General features: G+C 39.3%; 1 protein-coding gene across 2 annotated transcripts in view; it reads right to left on the bottom strand.

Annotated features, from left to right (window-relative positions):
• Positions 1-20891, bottom strand: part of KATNA1 (katanin catalytic subunit A1) — a 359770-nt gene that overhangs the window by 200601 nt on the left and 138278 nt on the right. For both annotated transcript variants that reach the window (XM_053710632.1, XM_053710633.1), the window contains one exon: positions 5885-6042. In XM_053710632.1, the coding sequence (XP_053566607.1) occupies positions 5885-6042 (158 nt within the window). The remainder of the gene's footprint in view (positions 1-5884; positions 6043-20891) is intronic.

Below are 20891 nucleotides of genomic sequence, written 5' to 3'. Positions count from 1 at the left end.
GTTGACTCATGAGGGATTCCACAAAAAGAAAAGTCCATATATTTGAAAAACGCTCTTTTATATGTATGTATTGGGTACTCATAAAGCTCGTCTAATCACCCATAAGGGACTCAAGATGCTGCCCAATTAATCGACCTCGGAAGGATGAAAAGCTAAATGGACCTCGCCGGGAATCGAACCTGCAACCCTCAAGTTGCTACAGAGGTCAGTCACAGTGCTTAGCATGCTGAGCTATCTGTCTGACTTTAATAAAAGAAAAGTTTAAGCTATTACCAAGATACCATCCAAATAAGGAAGCCCCACAATACCCTACTGTCTGAAGACAGAACCAAGGGCACCAAAACCTTTGAAAAGATTCATAAAGCTGTTACTAAACCAAAAGGAAAAGCGACAAATTGGTAAAGCTTAAAAGAAAATTTTAGAAACCACAAGTGGTCTGAATGTAATAAAATATGAAGATAAACATCCTAAAAAATGAAGTGGACATGAAATGGCCTTAAAAAAAAGGCATAATAGTTCTTATAATCGCCAATTTAAAAGTGGAGACTCTAACAAAACAAAAAAGTCTTCAGATCCATAATAATAGATATAGTAAACATAATTAAATGAATACATCTAAAGTAAATAAACAGTTATATACTTAAGAATCTGAAAACTGCTTATGCTAACTATTCAACAAAGGATGAGAGAACAGTAATGTCAGCCACAGATAAAGCTGAGCTAAAAATATAAAGAGTACGTGAATATGCTCTATTAAGGTTATATTCAAATTCTGAAGAATCCTGAAAACAAGTACCAATGTCCATAGAAATAGAAGTACAGTCCCAAGAGGGAATCAGAATAACCATACTCTAGAATATAATACAGATAGTATACTGAATAGGAAAAAACCTCAAAAGCAAAAATGTTAACATCCAGATTTAAAAAGGATTATTAACATACGCCTAGATTTAGAGTTCTGCGTTAGGGTTAAAAAGCAGCGTTAAGGGGTCCTAACGCTGCTTTTTAACGCCCGCTGGTATTTAGAGTCAGGTAGGAAAGGGTCTACCGCTAACTTTCTTTCCGCGACTCGAGGCTACCGCAGATCCCCTTACGTCAATTGCGTATCCTATCTTTTCTATGGGATTTGCCTAACGCTGGTATTACGAGTCTTGGAAGAAGTGAGCGGTAGAGCCTCTACCGACAAGACTCCAACCGCAAAAAAAAGTCTGTAGTTAAGAGTTTTATGGGCTAATGCGGGAACATAAAGCTCTTAACTACTGTGCTATAAAGTCCACTAACACCCATAAACTACCTATGAACCCCTAAACCGAGGCCCCCCCACATCGCAAACCCTATAATAATTTTTTTAAACCCCTAATCTGCCGCTCCGGACACCGCCGCCACCTACATTATCCCTATGAACCCCTAATCTGCTGCCCCTAACATCGACAACACCTATATTATATTTATTACTCCCTAATCTGCCCCCCCAACGTCGCCGCCACCTACCTACACTTATTAACCCCTAATCTGCTGACCGGACCTTGCCACCACTATAATAAATGTATTAACCCCTAAACCGCCGCACTCCCGCCTCGCAAACACTATAATAAATTGTATTAACCCCTAATCTGCCCTCCCTAACATCGCCGCCACCTACCTACAATTATTAACCCCTAATCTTCCGCCCCCAATGTCGCCGCTACTATAATAAAGTTATTAACCCCTAAACCTAACCCTAACCCTAACACCCCCCTAAGTTAAATATATTTTAAATAAAACGAACTAAATTTTCTATAATTAAATAAATTATTCCTATTTAAAACTAAATACTTACCTATAAAATAAACCCTAATGTAGCTACAATATAACTAATAGTTACATTGTAGCTATTTTTAGGATTTATATTTATTTTACAGGCAACTTTGTATTTATTTTAACTAGGCACACCTAATTTAAGCCCCCTAATACTAATAAAATAAAAAAGCCCCCCAAAATAATAAAAGGCCCTACCCTATCCTAAATTACAAAGTAATCAGCTCTTTTACCAGCCCTTAAAAGGGCTTTTTGCGGGGCATTGCCCCAAAGTAATCAGCTCTTTTACCTGTAAATAAAAATACAATACCCCCCCAACATTACAACCCACCACCCACATACCCCTACTCTAAAACCCACCCAAACCCCCCTTAAAAAAAACCAACACTAACCCCCTGAAGATCTCCCTACCTTGAGTCGTCTTCATTCAGCCGAGCCGAATTCTTCATCCAAGCGGGGCATAAGAGGTCCTCCATCCAATTGAAGTGTTCATCCAAGCGGCATCTTCTATCTTCATCCATCCGGAGCGGATCGGCAGCATTTTTGCTCCGCTCCGGATGGATGAAGATAGAAGATGCCGCTTGGATGAACACTTCAATCGGATGGAAGACCTCTTCTGCCCGCTTGGATGAAGACTTCAATCGGATGGAGGACCTCTTCTGCCCCGCTTGGATGAAGAATTCGGCTCGGCTGAGTGAAGACGACTCAAGGTAACGAGATCTTCAGGGGGTTAGTGTTAGGTTTTTTTAAGGGGGGTTTGGGTGGGTTTTAGAGTAGGGGTATGTGGGTGGTGGGTTGTAATGTTGGGGGGGTTATTGTAATTTTATTTACAGGTAAAAGAGCTGATTACTTTGGGGCAATGCCCCGCAAAAAGCCCTTTTAAGGGCTGGTAAAAGAGCTGATTACTTTGTAATTTAGGATAGGGTAGGGCATTTTATTATTTTTGGGGGCTTTTTTATTTTATTAGGGGGCTTAGATTAGGTGTAATTAGTTTAAACTTCTTGTAATTTTTTTTTATTTTCTGTAATTTAGTGTTTGTTTTTGTATTATAGTTTAGTTTATTTAATTGTATTTTCGTTTAGATCATTGTAGGTAATTTATTTAATTAATTTATTGATAGTGTAGTGTTAGGTGTATTTGTAACTTAGGTTAGGATTTATTTTACAGGTAATTTTGTAATTATTTTAACTAGGTAGCTATTAAATAGTTATTAACCAATTAATAGCTATTGTACCTAGTTAAAATAAATACAAAGTTGCCTGTAAAATAAATATAAATCCTAAAATAGCTACAATGTAACTATTAGTTATATTGTAGCTACATTAGGGTTTATTTTATAGGTAAGTATTTAGTTTTAAATAGGAATAATTTATTTAATTATAGAAAATTTAGTTCGTTTTATTTAAAATATATTTAACTTAGGGGGGGGTTAGGGTTAGACTTAGGTTTAGGGGTTAATAACTTTATTATAGTAGCGGCGATGTTGGGGGCGGGAGATTAGGGGGTTAATAATTGTAGGTAGGTGGCGGCAGCGACGTGGGGGGGGGGCAGATTAGGGGGTAATAAATATAATATAGGTGTCGGCGATGTTAGGAACAGCAGATTAGGGGTTCATAGCTATAATGTAGGTGGCGGCGGTGTCCGGAGCGGAAGATTAGGGGTTAATAATATAATGCAAGTGTCAGCGATAGCGGGGGCGGCAGATTAGGGGTTAATAAGTAAGATTAGGGGTGTTTAGACTCGGGGTTCATGTTAGGGTGGTAGGTATAGACTTAGAGTGTGTTTCCCCATAGGAAACAATGGGGCTGCGTTAGGAGCTGAACACTGCTTTTTTTCAGCCAGCTCAGCCCCATTGTTTCCTATGGGGATATCGTGCATGAGCACGTTTTTCCAGCTTACCGCTACCGTAGGCAACGCTGGTATTAAGGGTTGAAGTGGCTCCCTTTTCTGAGGCTAACGCAGCCATTCAGACAACTCGTAATACCAGCGTTGGCTTACGGGTGCGCTGGAAAAAAAGCCTTGTTAGCACCGCGGGTCTTTACCGACAAAACGCTAAATCTAGGCGATAGTTAATAGGAGGATTAGACACGTAAAAGCTATAAATTGAAAAATTTCCTACACAAAGAACAAAAAAATTTTCAAATGAAAAATAAGGAGAATTTTCAACAAACTGTCTGATACAGGAGCCTTTGAGCCAAAGAAACCTTCATCAGTAAAAAAAACTTAAGTACGCTGTTGGTCAGAACAAAATTTATTAAAACAATTTTGAAAAGACCTTGTAAGTTTACTTAAAGGCATAATAGCAGTCATAAACTTGTATGATATAAGCAACAACATGTGATGTTTGCAGATGAAATCAAGTACATGAACTGAATATGTAAATAAAACAGTAAATGTTAACGTACATGTAGAAACATTGCTAGCATAAAACATTATAAATAAATGCCACATAATTGAGCTGAAGAAATAACAGCTAAAAAGATTAAAAGAACACACTTGGCTTTGTAGAATTGTGTTCCAAGGCATCATAGTTTATACAGTAACATCAGAGTCAGGATCAGAATGAGACATCTCGCAAAATGTAATAGAAAAAGAAAAATAACATTAGGCAAAACAGTCAATTTTCACAATGTAACAGTTTGAGTAGAGAAAAACAAAAGCAGGCATAATAGCTTTCAAAGTTCATGAAAACAGCAAGCAATAGAGGGAGAGGGGTAAACTAACTAAAATTTGGCGCCAAGTATGACGCATCACGCAAAAACAAGCTAAAAAATTTTGTTGCAAAACTAACACCAGGAAATGACACAACTCGCATCATAACAAACGCGATTTCACGCCAAAACAACTTGCATCAACGATGCAGGAAATGACAAAATTTGCGCCATCAAGGGCGCAACTTCGCGCCAAAAATGATGTAATAAAAATCAGCATTTTGCGCCATCGCAAGCCTAGATTTGCCCACGAAAAAAAAGAGTCAAATTAGAAAAAGACTGAACCCCAGGTAAGAAAAACTTCCCAAACATGATTCCTATACTGAAACTGTTTAGACTTCAAAAGGGAAATACACATAGACCTGACTCATTGCAAATATAAATAGAATAGATATATTTAAAACTTTATATTAATACATAAAGCGCCAAAACATAGCTGAGAGTGTCTTAAATAATGAAAACATACTTACAGAAAGACACCCATCCCCATATAGCAGATAGCCAGATAGGTAATGGTATATAAGAGTATATCGTCAATCTGAAAAGGGAGGTAGGAGATGAATCCCTACAACCGATAACAGAGAACCCTTGAAAAGATTTCCTGCAAGGAAAAACCATAAAAACAAAAAGGCAATACTCCTTTCACATCCCTCTGACAAACATTGTACTCTGAGAGGAATTGGGCTTCAGAATGCTTAGAAGCGCTTATCATAGAAAAATAAAATCATAGAAATCAAGCACAAACTTACTTCACCACCTCCATAGAAGGCAAAGTTTGTAAAACTGAATTGTGGGTGTGGTGAGGGGTGTATTTATATGCATTTTGAGATTTGGGAAACTTTGCCCCTCCTGGTAGGATTGTATATCCCATACGTCACTAGCTCATGGACTCTTGCCAATTACATGAAAGAAATGTGCACCGTCTTTTTATATTTACAATTTTTGAGTCACCACCACCTACTGAGCATGTGCAAAAATGCAAAGAATATACGTATATGCATTTGTGATTGGCTGATGACTGTCACATGATACAGGAGGAACGGAATAGACCTAACAAATGCATGATAAAAAGACAATGCAATAGCACTTAGTCTAAACTTCAAATGAGTTGTTGAGTATGCAAATCTACTGTGTTTAATGGTCATTTAAGATCTGAAATTGGATTTTATAGCATTTCATAACCAGCATTATTCCAAATACATTGTATTGTACATGCGATAAAGATAACATAATATAATTCTTTTTCTACAAAAAAAAACAAATTGGGTATTTGCCAGAATGGACTAGCAAGGAATGACATCTGCAATTAAAGATTATAATCATTGCTTTAATGCAAAACTAATGGTTATGCTGAAGTATGGAGACTTAAAAATCACCTTCGCTCAACTGGTACTGGTAAAGACCAAACTTCTCCATCCGGAACTGGAAATTCATGCTGAGCGGCCTTTACCGGGGAACTGTCCAACTTAAAACTTTCCAGAGTAGACATGATATCTTTCACATGCTTGGCTTCTACATTTATTTCTTGCCACACCTGGAAAAAAAAATACAGTTAGGATGTATCGCAGTCCTGCACATTACCATTACTTAAAGGAACAGTCTAGTCAAACTTTCTGATTGATATTATATATACTTATATAATATACTTTCTGAGATATATATATATATATATATATATATATATATATATATATATATATATAGATAGATAGATAGATAGATAGATAGATAGATATATCTCAATTTCCTCTAGTCATTACTTCTAAGAGGGTAAACAGGGGCAGAGAGAGATTGGAGAAGAAAAGTGAAAGTGGAAAAAAGATAGTGTTAAGAGTGGAGAGAAAAAAAAAGAGAGAGAGCAAGAGTGTAAAGAGAAGATATGGTCAGAGAGAAGGGAGGGGGTAAAGAGAAACTGAAGACAGGAGGGAGTGGAGAAAGATAGATGAGAGATAATTTTAAAAAAAAAATGTCAAGGTCTGCTATGACCTTACATTAATGTCAACACTCTCCGCTTTCTCTTAGTTCAACAACTTCCATTTTCTGTCCAGCTGTTGTCTTCCCCAGAACCCTAGTTGATGTTGCTAACTGCCAATCTATTACTGTATGTAGCATTATTTAATTTATGGTATAAAACAAAAACAATATTTAAAAAATTACTGCACAATAAAGGTGTTTCAATCATCAGAATAAGGCCAGGGTTTTTCTGTTCATAGTTACCAAGGAAGAAGGAACTTTCAGGCATATTCTGTATTTTAAAACTCTAAAAAAGTTTCTAAGGGTTCCTACATTGAAAATGGAAACAATTCAAATAATTCCTCGCCTAGCAAGGACAGTTTATGTCTACAATAGATTTAAAGGGACAGTCAAGTCCAAAAAAAACTTTCATGTTTTAAATAGGGCATGCAATTTTAAACAACTTCCCAATTTACTTTTATCACCAATTTTGCTTTGTTCTCTTGGTATTCTTAGTTGAAAGCTAAAACTAGGAGGTTCATATGCTAATTTCTTAGACCTTGAAGACTGCCTCTAATCTGAATACATTTTGACCACTAGAGGGCATTAGTTCACATGTTTCATATAGATAACATTGAGCTCATGCACGTAAAGTGACCTTGGACTGAGCACTGATTGGCTAAACTGCATGTCTGTCAAAAGAACTGAAACAAGGGGGCAGTTTGCAGAGGCTTAGATACAAGATAATCACAGAGGTAAAACGTGTATTATTATAACTGTGTTGGTTATGCAAAATTGGGAAATGGGTAATAACAGAATTTATGTTTACCTGATAAATTACTTTCTCCAACGGTGTGTCCGGTCCACTGCGTCATCCTTACTTGTGGGATATTCTCTTCCCCAACAGGAAATGGCAAAGAGCCCAGCAAAGCTGGTCACATGATCCCTCCTAGGCTCCGCCTACCCCAGTCATTCGACCGACGTTAAGGAGGAATATTTGCATAGGAGAAACCATATGATACCGTGGTGACTGTAGTTAAAGAAAATAAAACATCAGACCTGATTAAAAAACCAGGGCGGGCCGTGGACCGGACACACCGTTGGAGAAAGTAATTTATCAGGTAAACATAAATTCTGTTTTCTCCAACATAGGTGTGTCCGGTCCACGGCGTCATCCTTACTTGTGGGAACCAATACCAAAGCTTTAGGACACGGATGAAGGGAGGGAGCAAATCAGCTCACCTAAATGGAAGGCACCACGGCTTGCAAAACCTGTCTCCCAAAAAATAGCCTCAGAAGAAGCAAAAGTATCAAACTTGTAAAATTTGGTAAAAGTGTGCAGTGAAGACCAAGTCGCTGCCCTACATATCTGATCAACAGGAGCCTCGTTCTTGAAGGCCCATGTGGAAGCCACAGCCCTAGTGGAATGAGCTGTGATTCTTTCAGGAGGCTGCCGTCCGGCAGTCTCGTAAGCCAATCTGATGATGCTTTAAATCCAAAAAGAGAGAGAGGTAGAAGTTGCTTTTTGACCTCTCCTGTTACCAGAATAAACAACAAACAAGGAAGATGTTTGTCTAAAATCCTTTGTAGCATCTAAATAGAATTTTAGAGCGCGAACAACATCCAAATTGTGCAACAAACGTTCCTTCTTCGAAACTGGTTTCGGACACAAAGAAGGCACGACTATCTCCTGGTTAATGTTTTTGTTAGAAACAACTTTTGGAAGAAAACCAGGTTTAGTACGTAAAACCACCTTATCTGCATGGAACACCAGATAAGGAGGAGAACACTGCAGAGCAGATAATTCTGAAACTCTTCTAGCGGAAGAAATTGCAGCCAAAAACAAAACTTTCCAAGATAGTAACTTAATATCAACGGAATGGAAGGGTTCAAACGGAACCCCCTGAAGAACTGAAAGAACTAAGTTGAGACTCCAAGGAGGAGTCAAAGGTTTGTAAACAGGCTTGATTCTAACCAGAGCCTGAACAAAGGCTTGAACATCTGGCACAGCTGCCAGCTCTTTGTGAAATAACACAGACAAGGCAGAAATCTGTCCCTTCAAGGAACTTGCAGATAATCCTTTCTCCAATCCTTCTTGAAGAAAGGATAGAATCCTAGGAATCTTTACCTTGTCCCAAGGGAATCCTTTAGATTCACACCAACAGATATATTTATTCCATATTTTGTGGTAAATTTTTCTAGTTACAGGCTTTCTGACCTGAACAAGAGTATCAATAACAGAATCTGAGAACCCTCGCTTTGATAAGATCAAGCGTTCAATCTCCAAGCAGTCAGCTGGAGTAGGACCAGATTCGGATGTTCGAACGGACCTTGAACAAGAAGGTCTCGTCTCAAAGGTAGCTTCCATGGGGAAGCCGATGACATATTCACCAGATCTGCCTACCAAGTCCTGCGTGGTTACGCAGGAGCTAACAAGATCACCTACGCCCTCTCCTGATTGATCCTGGCTACCAGCCTGGGGATGAGAGGAAACGGCGGGAATACATAAGCTAGGTTGAAGGTCCAAGGTGCTACTAGTGCATCTACTAGAGTCGCCTTGGGATCCCTGGATCTGGACCCGTAGCAAGGAACCTTGAAGTTCTAACGAGAGGCCATCAGATCCATGTCTGGAATGCCCCACAGTTGAGTGATTTGGGCAAAGATTTCCGGATGGAGTTCCCACACCCCCGGATGCAATGTCTGACGAATCAGAAAATCCGCTTCCCAAGTTTCCACTCCTGGGATGTGGATTGCAGACAGGTGGCAGGAGCGAGTCTCCGCCCATTGCATGATTTTGGTCACTTCTTCCATCGCCAGGGAACTCCTTGTTCCCCCCTGATGGTTGATGTACGCAACAGTCGTCATGTTGTCTGATTGAAACCGTATGAACTTGGCCCTCGCTAGCTGAGGCCAAGCCTTGAGAGCATTGAATAACGCTCTCAGTTCCAGAATATTTATCGGTAGAAGAGATTCTTCCCGAGACCAAAGACCCTGAGCTTTCAGGGATCCCCAGACCGCGCCCCAGCCCATCAGACTGGCGTCGGTCGTGACAATGACCCACTCTGGTCTGCGGGAGGTCACCCCTTGCGACAGGTTGTCCAGGGACAGCCACCAACGGAGTGAGTCTCTGGTCCTCTGATTTACTTGTATCTTCGGAGACAAGTCTGTATAGTCCCCATTCCACTGACTGAGCATACACAATTGAAATGGTCTTAGATGAATGCGCGCAAAAGGAACTATGTCCATTGCCGCTACCATCAAACCTATCACTTCCATGCACTGTGCTATGGAAGGAAGAGGAACGGAAGGAAGTATCCGACAAGAGTTTAGAAGTTTTGTTTTTCTGGTCTCTGTCAGAAAAATCCTCATTTCTAAGGAGTCTATTATTGTTCCCAAGAAGGGAACTCTTGTCGACGGAGATAGAGAACTCTTTTCCACGTTCACTTACCATCCGTGAGATCTGAGAAAGGCCAGGACTATGTCCGTGTGAGCCTTTGCTTGAGGAAGGGACGACGCTTGAATCAGAATGTCGTCCAAGTAAGGTACTACAGCAATGCCCCTTGGTCTTAGCACCGCCAGAAGGGACCCTAGTACCTTTGTGAAAATCCTTGGAACAGTGGCTAATCCGAAAGGAAGCGCCACGAACTGGTAATGCTTGTCCAGGAATGCGAACCCTAGGAACCGATGATGTTCCTTGTGGACAGGAATATGTAGATACGCATCCTTTAAATCCACCGTGGTCAAGAATTGACCTTCCTGGATGGAAGGATTGTTCGAATGGTTTCCATTTTGGACGATGGAACCTAGAGAAACTTGTTTAGGATCTTGAGATCTAAGATTGGTCTGAACGTTCCCTCTTTTTTGGGAACTACGAACAGATTGCAGCAGAACCCCATCCCTCGTTCTTTTAATGGAACAGGATGAATCCAGAAGATAACCTTGGAAGACTATTTCTAGCGCCCAAGGATCCAGAACATCTCTTGCCCAAGCCTGAGTGAAGAGAGAGAGTCTGCCCCCCACCAAATCCGGTCCCGGATCGGGGGCCCGCATCTCATGCTGTCTTGGGAGCAGTGGCAGGTTTCTTGGCCTGCTTTCCTTTGTTCCAGCCTTGCCTTGGTCTCCAGGCTGGATTGGCTTGAGAAGTATTACCCTCTTGCTTAGAGGACGTAGCACTTGGGGCTGGTCCGTTTCTGCGAAAGGGACGAAAATTAGGTTTATTTTTGGCCTTGAAAGACCTATTCTGAGGAAGGGCGTGGCCCTTGCCCCCAGTGATATCAGAGATAAACTCTTTCAAGTCAGGGCCAAACAGTGTTTTCCCCTTGAAAGGAATGTCAAACAATTTGTTCTTGGAAGACGCATCCGCTGACCAAGATTTTAACCAAAGCGCTCTACGCGCCACAATAGCAAACCCAGAATTTTTCGCCGCTAATCTAGCCAATTGCAAGGTGGCGTCTAGGGTGAAAGAATTAGCCAATTTAAGAGCACGAATTCTGTCCATAATCTCCTCATAAGAAGAAGAATTACTAATAATCGCCTTTTCTAGCTCATCGCACCAGAAACACGCGGCTGTAGTGACAGGGACAATGCATGCAATTGGTTGTAGAAGGTAACCTTGCTGAACAAACATCTTTTTTAGCAAACCTTCTAATTTTTTATCCATAGGATCTTGGAAAGCACAACTATCTTCTATGGGTATAGTGGTGCGCTTGTTTAGAGTAGAAACCGCCCCCTCGACCTTGGGGACTGTCTGCCATAAGTCCTTTCTAGGGTCGACTATAGGAAACAATTTTTTAAATATGGGGGGAGGTACAAAAGGTACACCGGGCCTGTCCCATTCTTTATTAACAATGTACGCCACCCGCTTGAGTATAGGAAAAGCTTCGGGGGGCCCCGGGGCCTCTAGGAACTTGTCCATTTTACATAGTGTTTCTGGAATGACCAGATAATCACAATCATCCAAATTGGATAACACCTCCTTAAGCAGAGCGCGGAGATGTTCCAACTTAAATTTAAAAGTAATCACATCAGGTTCAGCTTGTTGAGAAATTTTTCCTGAATCTGAAATTTCTCCCTCAGACAAAACCTCCCTGGCCCCCTCAGACTGGTGTAGGGGCCCTTCAGAAACAATATCATCAGCGGCCTCATGCTCTTCAGTATTTTCTAAAACAGAGCAGTCGCGCTTTCGCTGATAAGTGGGCATATTGGCTAAAATGTTTTTGATAGAATTATCCATTACAGCCGTTAATTGTTGCATAGTAAGGAGTATTGGCACGCTAGATGTACTAGGGGCCTCCTGTATGGGCAAAACTGGTGTAGACGAAGGAGGGGATGATGCAGTACCATGCTTACTCCCCTCACTTGAGGAATCATCTTGGGCATCATTTTTACTAAATTTATTATGACATAAATCACATCTATTTAAATGAAAAGGAACCTTGGCTTCCCCACAGTCAGAACACAATCTATCTGGTAGTTCAGACATGTTAAACAGGCATAAACTTGATAACAAAGCACAAAAAACGTTTTAAAATAAAACCGTTACTGTCACTTTAAATTTTAAACTGAACACACTTTATTACTGCAATTGCGAAAAAGTATGAAGGAATTGTTCAAAATTCACCAAAATTTCACCACAGTGTCTTAAAGCCTTAAAAGTATTGCACACCAAATTTGGAAGCTTTAACCCTTAAAATAACGGAACCGGAGCCGTTTTTATATTTAACCCCTTTACAGTCCCTGGAATCTGCTTTGCTGAGACCCAACCAAGCCCAAAGGGGAATACGATACCAAATAATGCCTTCAGAAAGACTTTTCTATGTATCAGAGCTCCACACACATGCAGCTGCATGTCATGCTGTTCTCAAAAACAAGTGCGCCATACCGGCGCGAAAATGAGGCTCTGACTATGATTAGGGAAAGCCCCAATAGAATAAAGTGTCTAAAACAGTGCCTGCCGATATTATTTTACAAAAAAAACCCAGATTAAATGATTCCTCAAGGCTAAATATGTGTAAATATGATCGATTTAGCCCAGAAAATGTCTACAGTCTTAATAAGCCCTTGTGAAGCCCTTATTTACTGTGTGAATAAAAATGGCTTACCGGATCCCATAGGGAAAATGACAGCTTCCAGCATTACATCGTCTTGTTAGAATGTGTCATACCTCAAGCAGCAAAAGACTGCACACTGTTCCCCCAACTGAAGTTAATTCCTCTCAACAGTCCTGTGTGGAACAGCCATGGATTTTAGTAACGGTTGCTAAAATCATTTTCCTCATACAAACAGAAATCTTCATCTCTTTTCTGTTTCAGAGTAAATAGTACATACCAGCACTATTTTAAAATAACAAACTCTTGATTGAATAATAAAAACTACAGTTAAACACTAAAAAACTCTAAGCCATCTCCGTGGAGATGTTGCCTGTACAACGGCAAAGAGAATGACTGGGGTAGGCGGAGCCTAGGAGGGATCATGTGACCAGCTTTGCTGGGCTCTTTGCCATTTCCTGTTGGGGAAGAGAATATCCCACAAGTAAGGATGACGCCGTGGACCGGACACACCTATGTTGGAGAAAAAGGGATTATCTTTCTTTTTAAACAACAACAATTCTGGTGCTGACTGTCCCTTTAAGGGATGCTTAACGTCATAATCCTAGTCACAAAGACCATAATCAATTTCTTTGCTTTGAGTTTATGGACAACATTTTTTAATTTGTTTCTCTACGGCTCTCAGAATTCTTACAAAAGCTCTGGGCACGCTATTATCTGTATTTCTAGATCAAGGAATTTCAATAGCTCCATATCTAGACAATATCTTGGTTCAAGCTTCATCTTTACCTTTACCAATATCTCACACAAACGAGATTTTGTTTTTTCTTAGCAATCATGGATTGAGAATAGGGATAAACCGATATCGTTTTTTCATCGCCGATACGGATTATTGACCGCCTTTCATGTCAATAACGGATAACAGGGGCCGATATTCTGTACATTTAAAGTTTTGAAAAATCAACACAATGTCTACACAAATCTGGTATAAACTGAACATGCTTATTAAAATTTTAAACATTAAAAGTAAACAACTGGGAAAAATAAAGTGCTTGAAAATTAACTTATTAAAAGGGATAATAAACCACAACTACATTTTCTTTTATGATTCAGATAGAACATACAATTTTAAACAAATTTGCAATTTACTTCTATTATCAAATATGCTTCATTCTCTTGTTATCCATTGCTGAAGGGACAACATTGCACTACTGGCAGCTAGCTGAACACATCTAGTTATCCAATCACAAGAGACAAAACGTGTGCAGGCACCAATTAGCAGCTGCTCCCACTAGTGTATGATATGTGCATATTTATTTTTTAACAAGGGATACTAAGAGAACGAAGCACATTTGAAAAATAGAAGTGAATTTAAAGTGTCTTAAAAGTACATGCTCTATGTGAATCATGCAAGTTTAATTTTGACTTTCCTATCCCTTTAAATTGCTTCCCAAAACATAGAAAAATGGCATAAATCCCTTTTAAACTGCACACTGATGTAAAATTAAATTTAAGTCACTACTGCAAAGCTAGACACTACACAATTTCTTCAGTACTCCCAGTTAAGTAGAAAAACATAGTGCAAAAAGCACAACATTTCAGCATGTTTTCCTGTTTAACGGCTTCTGTTTTTTTTTTTTCATATATTGCTGCTACTTCACTAAACACACGCTTACTTGGTACACTTTACAGATAAGGGTTAAAAGTAGGGTTGCACCAATACCATTTTTTTAAGACCAAGTACAAGTACCGATACTTTTTTTCAAATACTCACCGATACCAATTACCGATACTTTTTTATGTCATGACAGTTTACCTAGCACATTACAGAGTAATGATTTAAGATCACTTCTTTATAATTATGAACTGTATCTCAAAAGACATTTTGAAATAATAAAACAGTTGTATGTGCTTGTTGTCACAAAGTTTACAGAACATGTTTATAAATACAAATATTACAATAACATGCTAATAATAACAACAATAAATAACAGCTGCAGCAGCTAGGGCTGGAAAGCTACAATTTAAAGGGGGATTACTGGATGCAATTGGGTTGTAGGGTGCCTATATAACTCATCAATCTAACATTTGTACCCAATACAAAGTAATATAATTTAATTCTGAAAATAATATTGAGGAAGGAGTATCCCAGTAATCCCCTTTGAGAAAAATGGGGCATTTGCATTCTACTGACTCAACAGAAAATAGGGCTGGTCTTCATATTTTTCCAGGGCTGCTTTTTATTCCCAGTCCAGCCCTGGCTAAGGTTGTTCCTCAGAGTACAGTATGTTTTGAGCATAATTGTGCAAGAGGAGAACTAGTAGTATAACAGGCAATCTAGCAATTAGAATATTTTTTCAAAAGTTAGTGGAAAGTTCTTATTAAGGAACAGAAGCATCGCTGCATGTTCAGCTATAAGTCTGCTTCTGCTAACAGCAAGGACGTTTGACTCTAAGCTGAACAGTCTTTAACTTTTCACACTACTGCATGGGTTAGAAAGATATTTTTGGGCCATTAAATCTCAGTTTATTAACTGCCCAGTACTTCAGGGGTTTGTCTGAATGACTGCTCTGATGTACAATAATACAAACAACAGCAATTTGTATTGGCAGAACAATTTTTAGTTAAGTCTCCACTCCATCTTAAAATGAAATGGGAACATGCAGTTTGAAAAATGCCACAAGATGGTGTATGGGTAGGAATTGGAGGTATCGGTTTAAGTATCGGTGCATTTGCACTAGTACAAGTACTCATGTAAATACTTGGTATCGGCACCGATACCAGTATCGGTATCGGTGCAACCCTAGTTAAAAGTAAAGTAAAAATATATATATATAATATACTGCCACTTGACAGAGAAAGAAAGGACATGCTGGAATATCAGTGCTAGATATATTTGCTTTAATTTTTATTATGCTCATATATTTACTGGATTGCAAATACCTTCCCTGGTACTGAGGAGTTGACTATAAGTTTCTTTATTATGTCACTTATGTGCAGTTTTATACATGTGTAACAGCACCACCTAATGATCAGAGCATTGTTATCCACTGCTATAGAATATTGACACTATACTGCATAGCTTTCTACTTAAGGTTTGTTGTTGTGAACATTAAAATGATGTGCCTGAACTATCATTTTTTAAATTTTTGTTTATATGCCCATGAAAGGGGAAAATAAAATATTTAAATAAAAAAAAAAATAGTCAAATATAGCAGCTTTTGTGAAAAGTTTTGCAAATGTGTAAAATTTATCAGAATGCAACAAATAATGTTTTATTTGTGACAGCAATTAGCAAGCAGATTCATATGATGTATTGCTGACCCCTATGAGCAAATCAAAAGTAATTTAGCTCTGTGTACTTCAGGGAAACTATGTAGCTTTATGTGCCACTTAAAGATCACATTTACCATTTCACAAATCATATAGGTTTGTTTATGCAAGTCCATCTACAAGCCTGCCATTGGTGGTGTCTGGTAGTTGGTAACTGGGCTCCCAGGAACACCTGGGCTTGGACTCTTATCAGTGCTATTTATTATTAGATGCTAAGTCCAGCTTATATGTGCTATAGATACTTTTTGTCACTTAAAACTACATAGTTTCCCTGAAGTACACAGAGCTTAATTTCTTTTGATTTGCTCCATAATCGGTAAGTTTCTGTCCGATACTGATATTTCAGAGATTCCAAATATCAGCCCTAAAAATTGTCTGCTCTGATATATCAGTCTATCCCTAATTGAAAATAAACATTCCAAAAAGCTTTCTTACTCAGATAAAAGTTTCTTTTCTATGAGTTACAATAGACTAGATTACATTGAGGCATTCATTGACAGATCAAAGAAGAGTGAAATTTCAGTCTTCATGTGCGAAACTTCAATCTATTCCCAATCAGACTGTAGCTTTTAGCATGGAGGATCTGGGGCTGATGACTGCTGCATCAGAAGTGATTCCATATGAGACCTCTTCAACTGTGTATACTTTTTCAATGGTGCAAGGATATAAATCAACTATCAAAGGATCCTTTTGGATCCCACCACAAGAAATTCTCTATCCTGGTGGATAAAGAACCAATCCATTTCTGAGAGCATCTTTTGTTAGTGCCACCTGTAAAATAATCAAAAGCAAGTCGGGTTGGGGCACAGTATGGTGGTCCAGGAGGGCCTAGGGAGTTTGGTCTCCTCAGGAAGAACGGCTTCAAATAAACATCCTAGACCTTCGGGCTAACTTCAGGGCTCTCCAGAGTGTCTCTCTCTCTCTCTCATATAATAAAAAAAACAAAAAAAGGACTTTTCTTCGCTTCCAATCAGACAATATCACAGGAGTGGCATATGCCAATCGCCATGGCGGAACTCTTAGTTGTCTAGCGATAAAAATAGCAGCTTGTATCCTCTTGGGCAGAGAAAAATCTTTGTAAAAACATAATTTATGTAAGAACTTAACTGATAAATTCATTTATTTCATATTGGCAAGAGTCCATCAGCTAGTGACGTATGTGATATACATTCCTACCAGGTTGGGCAAAGTTTCCCAAACCTAAAAATGCTTATAAATACACCTCCCACCACACCCACAACTCAGTTTAACGAATAGCCAAGTAGCGAGGTGATAACAAAAAAAGGAGTGAAAAAGCATACAAAAAGAGGAACTGGAAATATAATTGTGCTTTTATACAAAAAATCAAAACCACCATAAAAAGGGTGGGCCTCATGGACTCTTGCCAATATGAAAGAAATTAATTTATCAGGTAAGTTCTTACATAAATTATGTTTTCTTTCATGTAAGTGGCAAGAGTCCATGAGATAGTGACGTATGGGATAGAAATACCCAAGATGTGGAAGACCACAGAAGTCTCACTAGAAAGGGAGGTATAAAATAAAAACAGCTATTTCCGCTGATAAATTAAATCCACACAAAAAATAAGTTTTTCTTATAAATCTCAAGAAAAAAAATTAAATCATAAGCAGAAGAATCAAATTGAGACAGCTGCCTGAAGAACTTTTCTACCAAAGACTGCTTCAGAAGAAGCAAATACATCAAAATGGTAAAATGTTGTAAATGTATGCAAAGAAGACCAAGTTGCTGCTTTGCAAATCTGATCCACCGAAGCTTCATTCTTAAAAGCCCAAGAAGTAGCAACTGATCTAGTAGACTGAGCTGTAATTCTCTGAGGCGGAGATTGCCCCGCCTCCAAATAAGCTTTGTGAATCAAAAGCTTTAACAAAGATGCCAAAGAAATGCCAAAGAAATGGCAGAGGCTTTCTGACCTTTCCTGGAACCAGAAAAAAACAACAAATAGACTAGAAGTCTTTCAGAATAATATAATATTTCAAAGCTCTTACAACATCGACTGTGAGTCCCACCCGGATGATTGACATATGCCACAGTTGTGACATTGTCTGTCTGAAAACAAATGAATGGTTCTCTCTTTAATAGAGGCCAAGCCTGAAGAGCTCTGAAAATATCTCTAAAATATTGAATGGTACCCCTTGTGCTGTCAGAGACCCCCAGACAGCTCCCCAAGCTGAAAGACTAGCATCTGTAGAGACTACAGTCCAGGAAGGGCGAACAAAAGAGGCCCTTTGAACAATACGATGATGGTCTAACCACCAAGTCAGGGAGAGTTGAGTGTTGGGATTTAAGAATATCAATTGTGATATCCAAGAATAATCCCTGCACCATTGATTCAGCATACAAAGCTGCAGAGGTCTCATATGAAAACAAACAAAGGGGATTGCGTCCGATGCTGCAGTCATGAGACCTAAAACTTCCATGCACATAGCCACTGAAGGGAATGATCGAGACTGAAGTTGGTTTCAACCTATCTAAACCTTCAAACGTCTCTTGTCTGTTAAAGACAGAGTCAAGGACACTGAATCTATCTGGAAACCTAAAAAGGTGACCCTTGTCTGAGGAATTAAGAAACTCTTTGGTAAATTGATCCTCCAACCTTGTTTTTGAAGAAACAACATTAGTTGATTTGTGTGAGAATCTGCTAACTGAAAAGATTGAGCCAGTACCAAGATATTGTCCAAATAAGGAAACACTGCAATCCCTGGATTAGACCTACTCCTTTCTCATTCATTAAATTATTATTTTTTTTTGCCGGCCTCCAGACTCATTCCCTTTGCAACCACTACAGATCTGCTGTAACACATCATTAGCTGAGCAGTTAAAAAGTATAGGAATGTGTGCGGGGGTTAAAATCAACTGACCAAATTTACAAAATGACACCGTTTAACCACTAGCGCGATGTCACACAGCGCAGCGCTACCACATTTCAACATAGGCATAACAATGCTTGCCACTCTAGCAGTTAACAGAGTGATTTGTGTGGATGCAAAGGAAGTAAACCGAGAGATTAGGGATGGGAGACAGAGGGGAAAAGTGCAGAACTTCATAGCTCAGCTGCAGATTTTTGCTGGGTCAGATCCACTACGCTCCTAACGTATATCTCAAGTTACAGTGTATTGTACCTCAATGGTGTGATGCACCTAAATAAGCTCCTGCCGGCATCGACCAGATTCTGCATACACTCTGCTCATGCCAGCACAGAACGCTGCCTCTCCACCTCCCAGCTTGTGCAGTGTGCTATGCTCTGTGTCACCATTTTTTGAGCAACCAAATAAAGGTCAGACTAGGAGTCCCCCTGCATTGGAGATAACATCCGTCCAGTACCCGGATTGCACCCTCATTGGCCGTGCGGCATTCCACCGGCACTTATCGCTCCCAGCAGCATGGCCTAAAAAGGAACCAGCCGCACCAGACTGAATTTTAGGTGCGGCTGGCAGTGATAGGCGGGAGCAAATGGTGGGACTCAAAGGGTATATTAGGGGCTTCAAACGAGGGTGCCAGGGCATAATTTAAAGGCGCCAGTTGCGCCCTGGCACCCGGGATAGTCGAGCACTGCTGTAAGTCTATTGTGGACATGAAATTACCTTGCTGAAAAAAAGGCAGAATAGACCTTATAGTCACCATCTTGAAAGTTGGTACCCTTACAAAATGATTCAAAAACTTCAGATCCAGAACTGGTCTGAATGAATTTTCCTTCTTTGGGACAATGAATAGATTTTAATAAAAACCCAGACCCTGTTCCTGAAGTGGAACTGGTACAATTACCCCTGAAAGCTCCAGATCTGAAACACACTTCAGAAAGGCCTGAGCTTTCACAGGATTTGTTGGAACGTGAGAGAGAAAGAATCTTCTCACAGGAGGTCTTATTCTGAAACCTATTCGATACCCGAGAGACAATGTTCTGAATCCAATGATTCTGAACGGAATCTGCCCAAATGTTTTGAAATATTTTCAATCTGCCCCCCCACCAGTAGAACTGGATTGAGGGCCGCACCTTCATGCAGTCTTGGGGGCTGGCTTTGGTTTCTTATAAGGCTTGGATTTAATCCAACTCAAAGATGGCTTCCAATTGGAGCCAGAGTCCTTAGGGGAAGGAGTGGTTTTCTGTTCTCTAGTCTGACAAAAACAATAAGAAGCTTTCGATTTACCCTTATATTTTTTTATCTTGGGGCAAAAAAACTTCCTTTCCCCCAGTAATAGTGGAAATAATAAAATCCAACTGAGAACCAAATAAATTATTACCCTGGAATGATAGAGATAAACCTATATTTAGATACCATGAAATTCCATGATTTGAGCCATAAAGCTCTTCTAGCTAAAATAGCTAAAGACACAGATTTAACATCAATTTTGATGATATCTAAAATAGCATCACAGATAAAATGATTAGCATGTTGAAGCAAACGAACAATGCTAGACAAATCAGAATCTGTTTGCTGATGTGGGTTGGCAAGATGACTCGAGGTAGGTGGTGATTGACGTGGTGTCACTATACTCAAGTATACCCCATCAATTGGGTATACGGGCAATTTTATTTTTTCTCAATAACAGTACTAACTATTCAAATGAGTTTAAATTATTCTTCTGTGAGGTTGATGAGTTCCTACTATCCCACAATAACTTTATGTTTGATGGGGAGTATTATTTACAGATCCGTGGTACAGCAATGGGGGCAAAATTTGCCCCCTCATTTGCTAATTTTTCTGTGGGATTGTGGGAGCTCAGCACCCTGTATAATGAGGATCATAACCCTTTTGCACGAAATATCAACCTATATATGAGGTTTATTGATGATTTGATTTTTGTAACCAGTGGTACCTTCATATTTGAGGATTTTTTACATTTTGTAAATAATAATGACTTAGGTTTGAAATTTACTGGAGAGGTCCAGGAGGAGAGTATCAATTTCTTGGACGTCACCCTTACTGGGTCAGTAAAGGAGAAAATGATAATCACTGATACATATAGGAAATCTTCATCCGGCAACACCATTCTGCATGCTAAATCATGTCATCCACATCATTTAATCAGG

This window comes from Bombina bombina, chromosome 4, assembly GCF_027579735.1.
Source record: "Bombina bombina isolate aBomBom1 chromosome 4, aBomBom1.pri, whole genome shotgun sequence".
In the NCBI taxonomy this organism is placed as follows: domain Eukaryota; kingdom Metazoa; phylum Chordata; class Amphibia; order Anura; family Bombinatoridae; genus Bombina; species Bombina bombina.
Note: the sequence above shows the minus strand (reverse complement) of the source record. Positions and strands in the feature narration are given on the sequence as shown.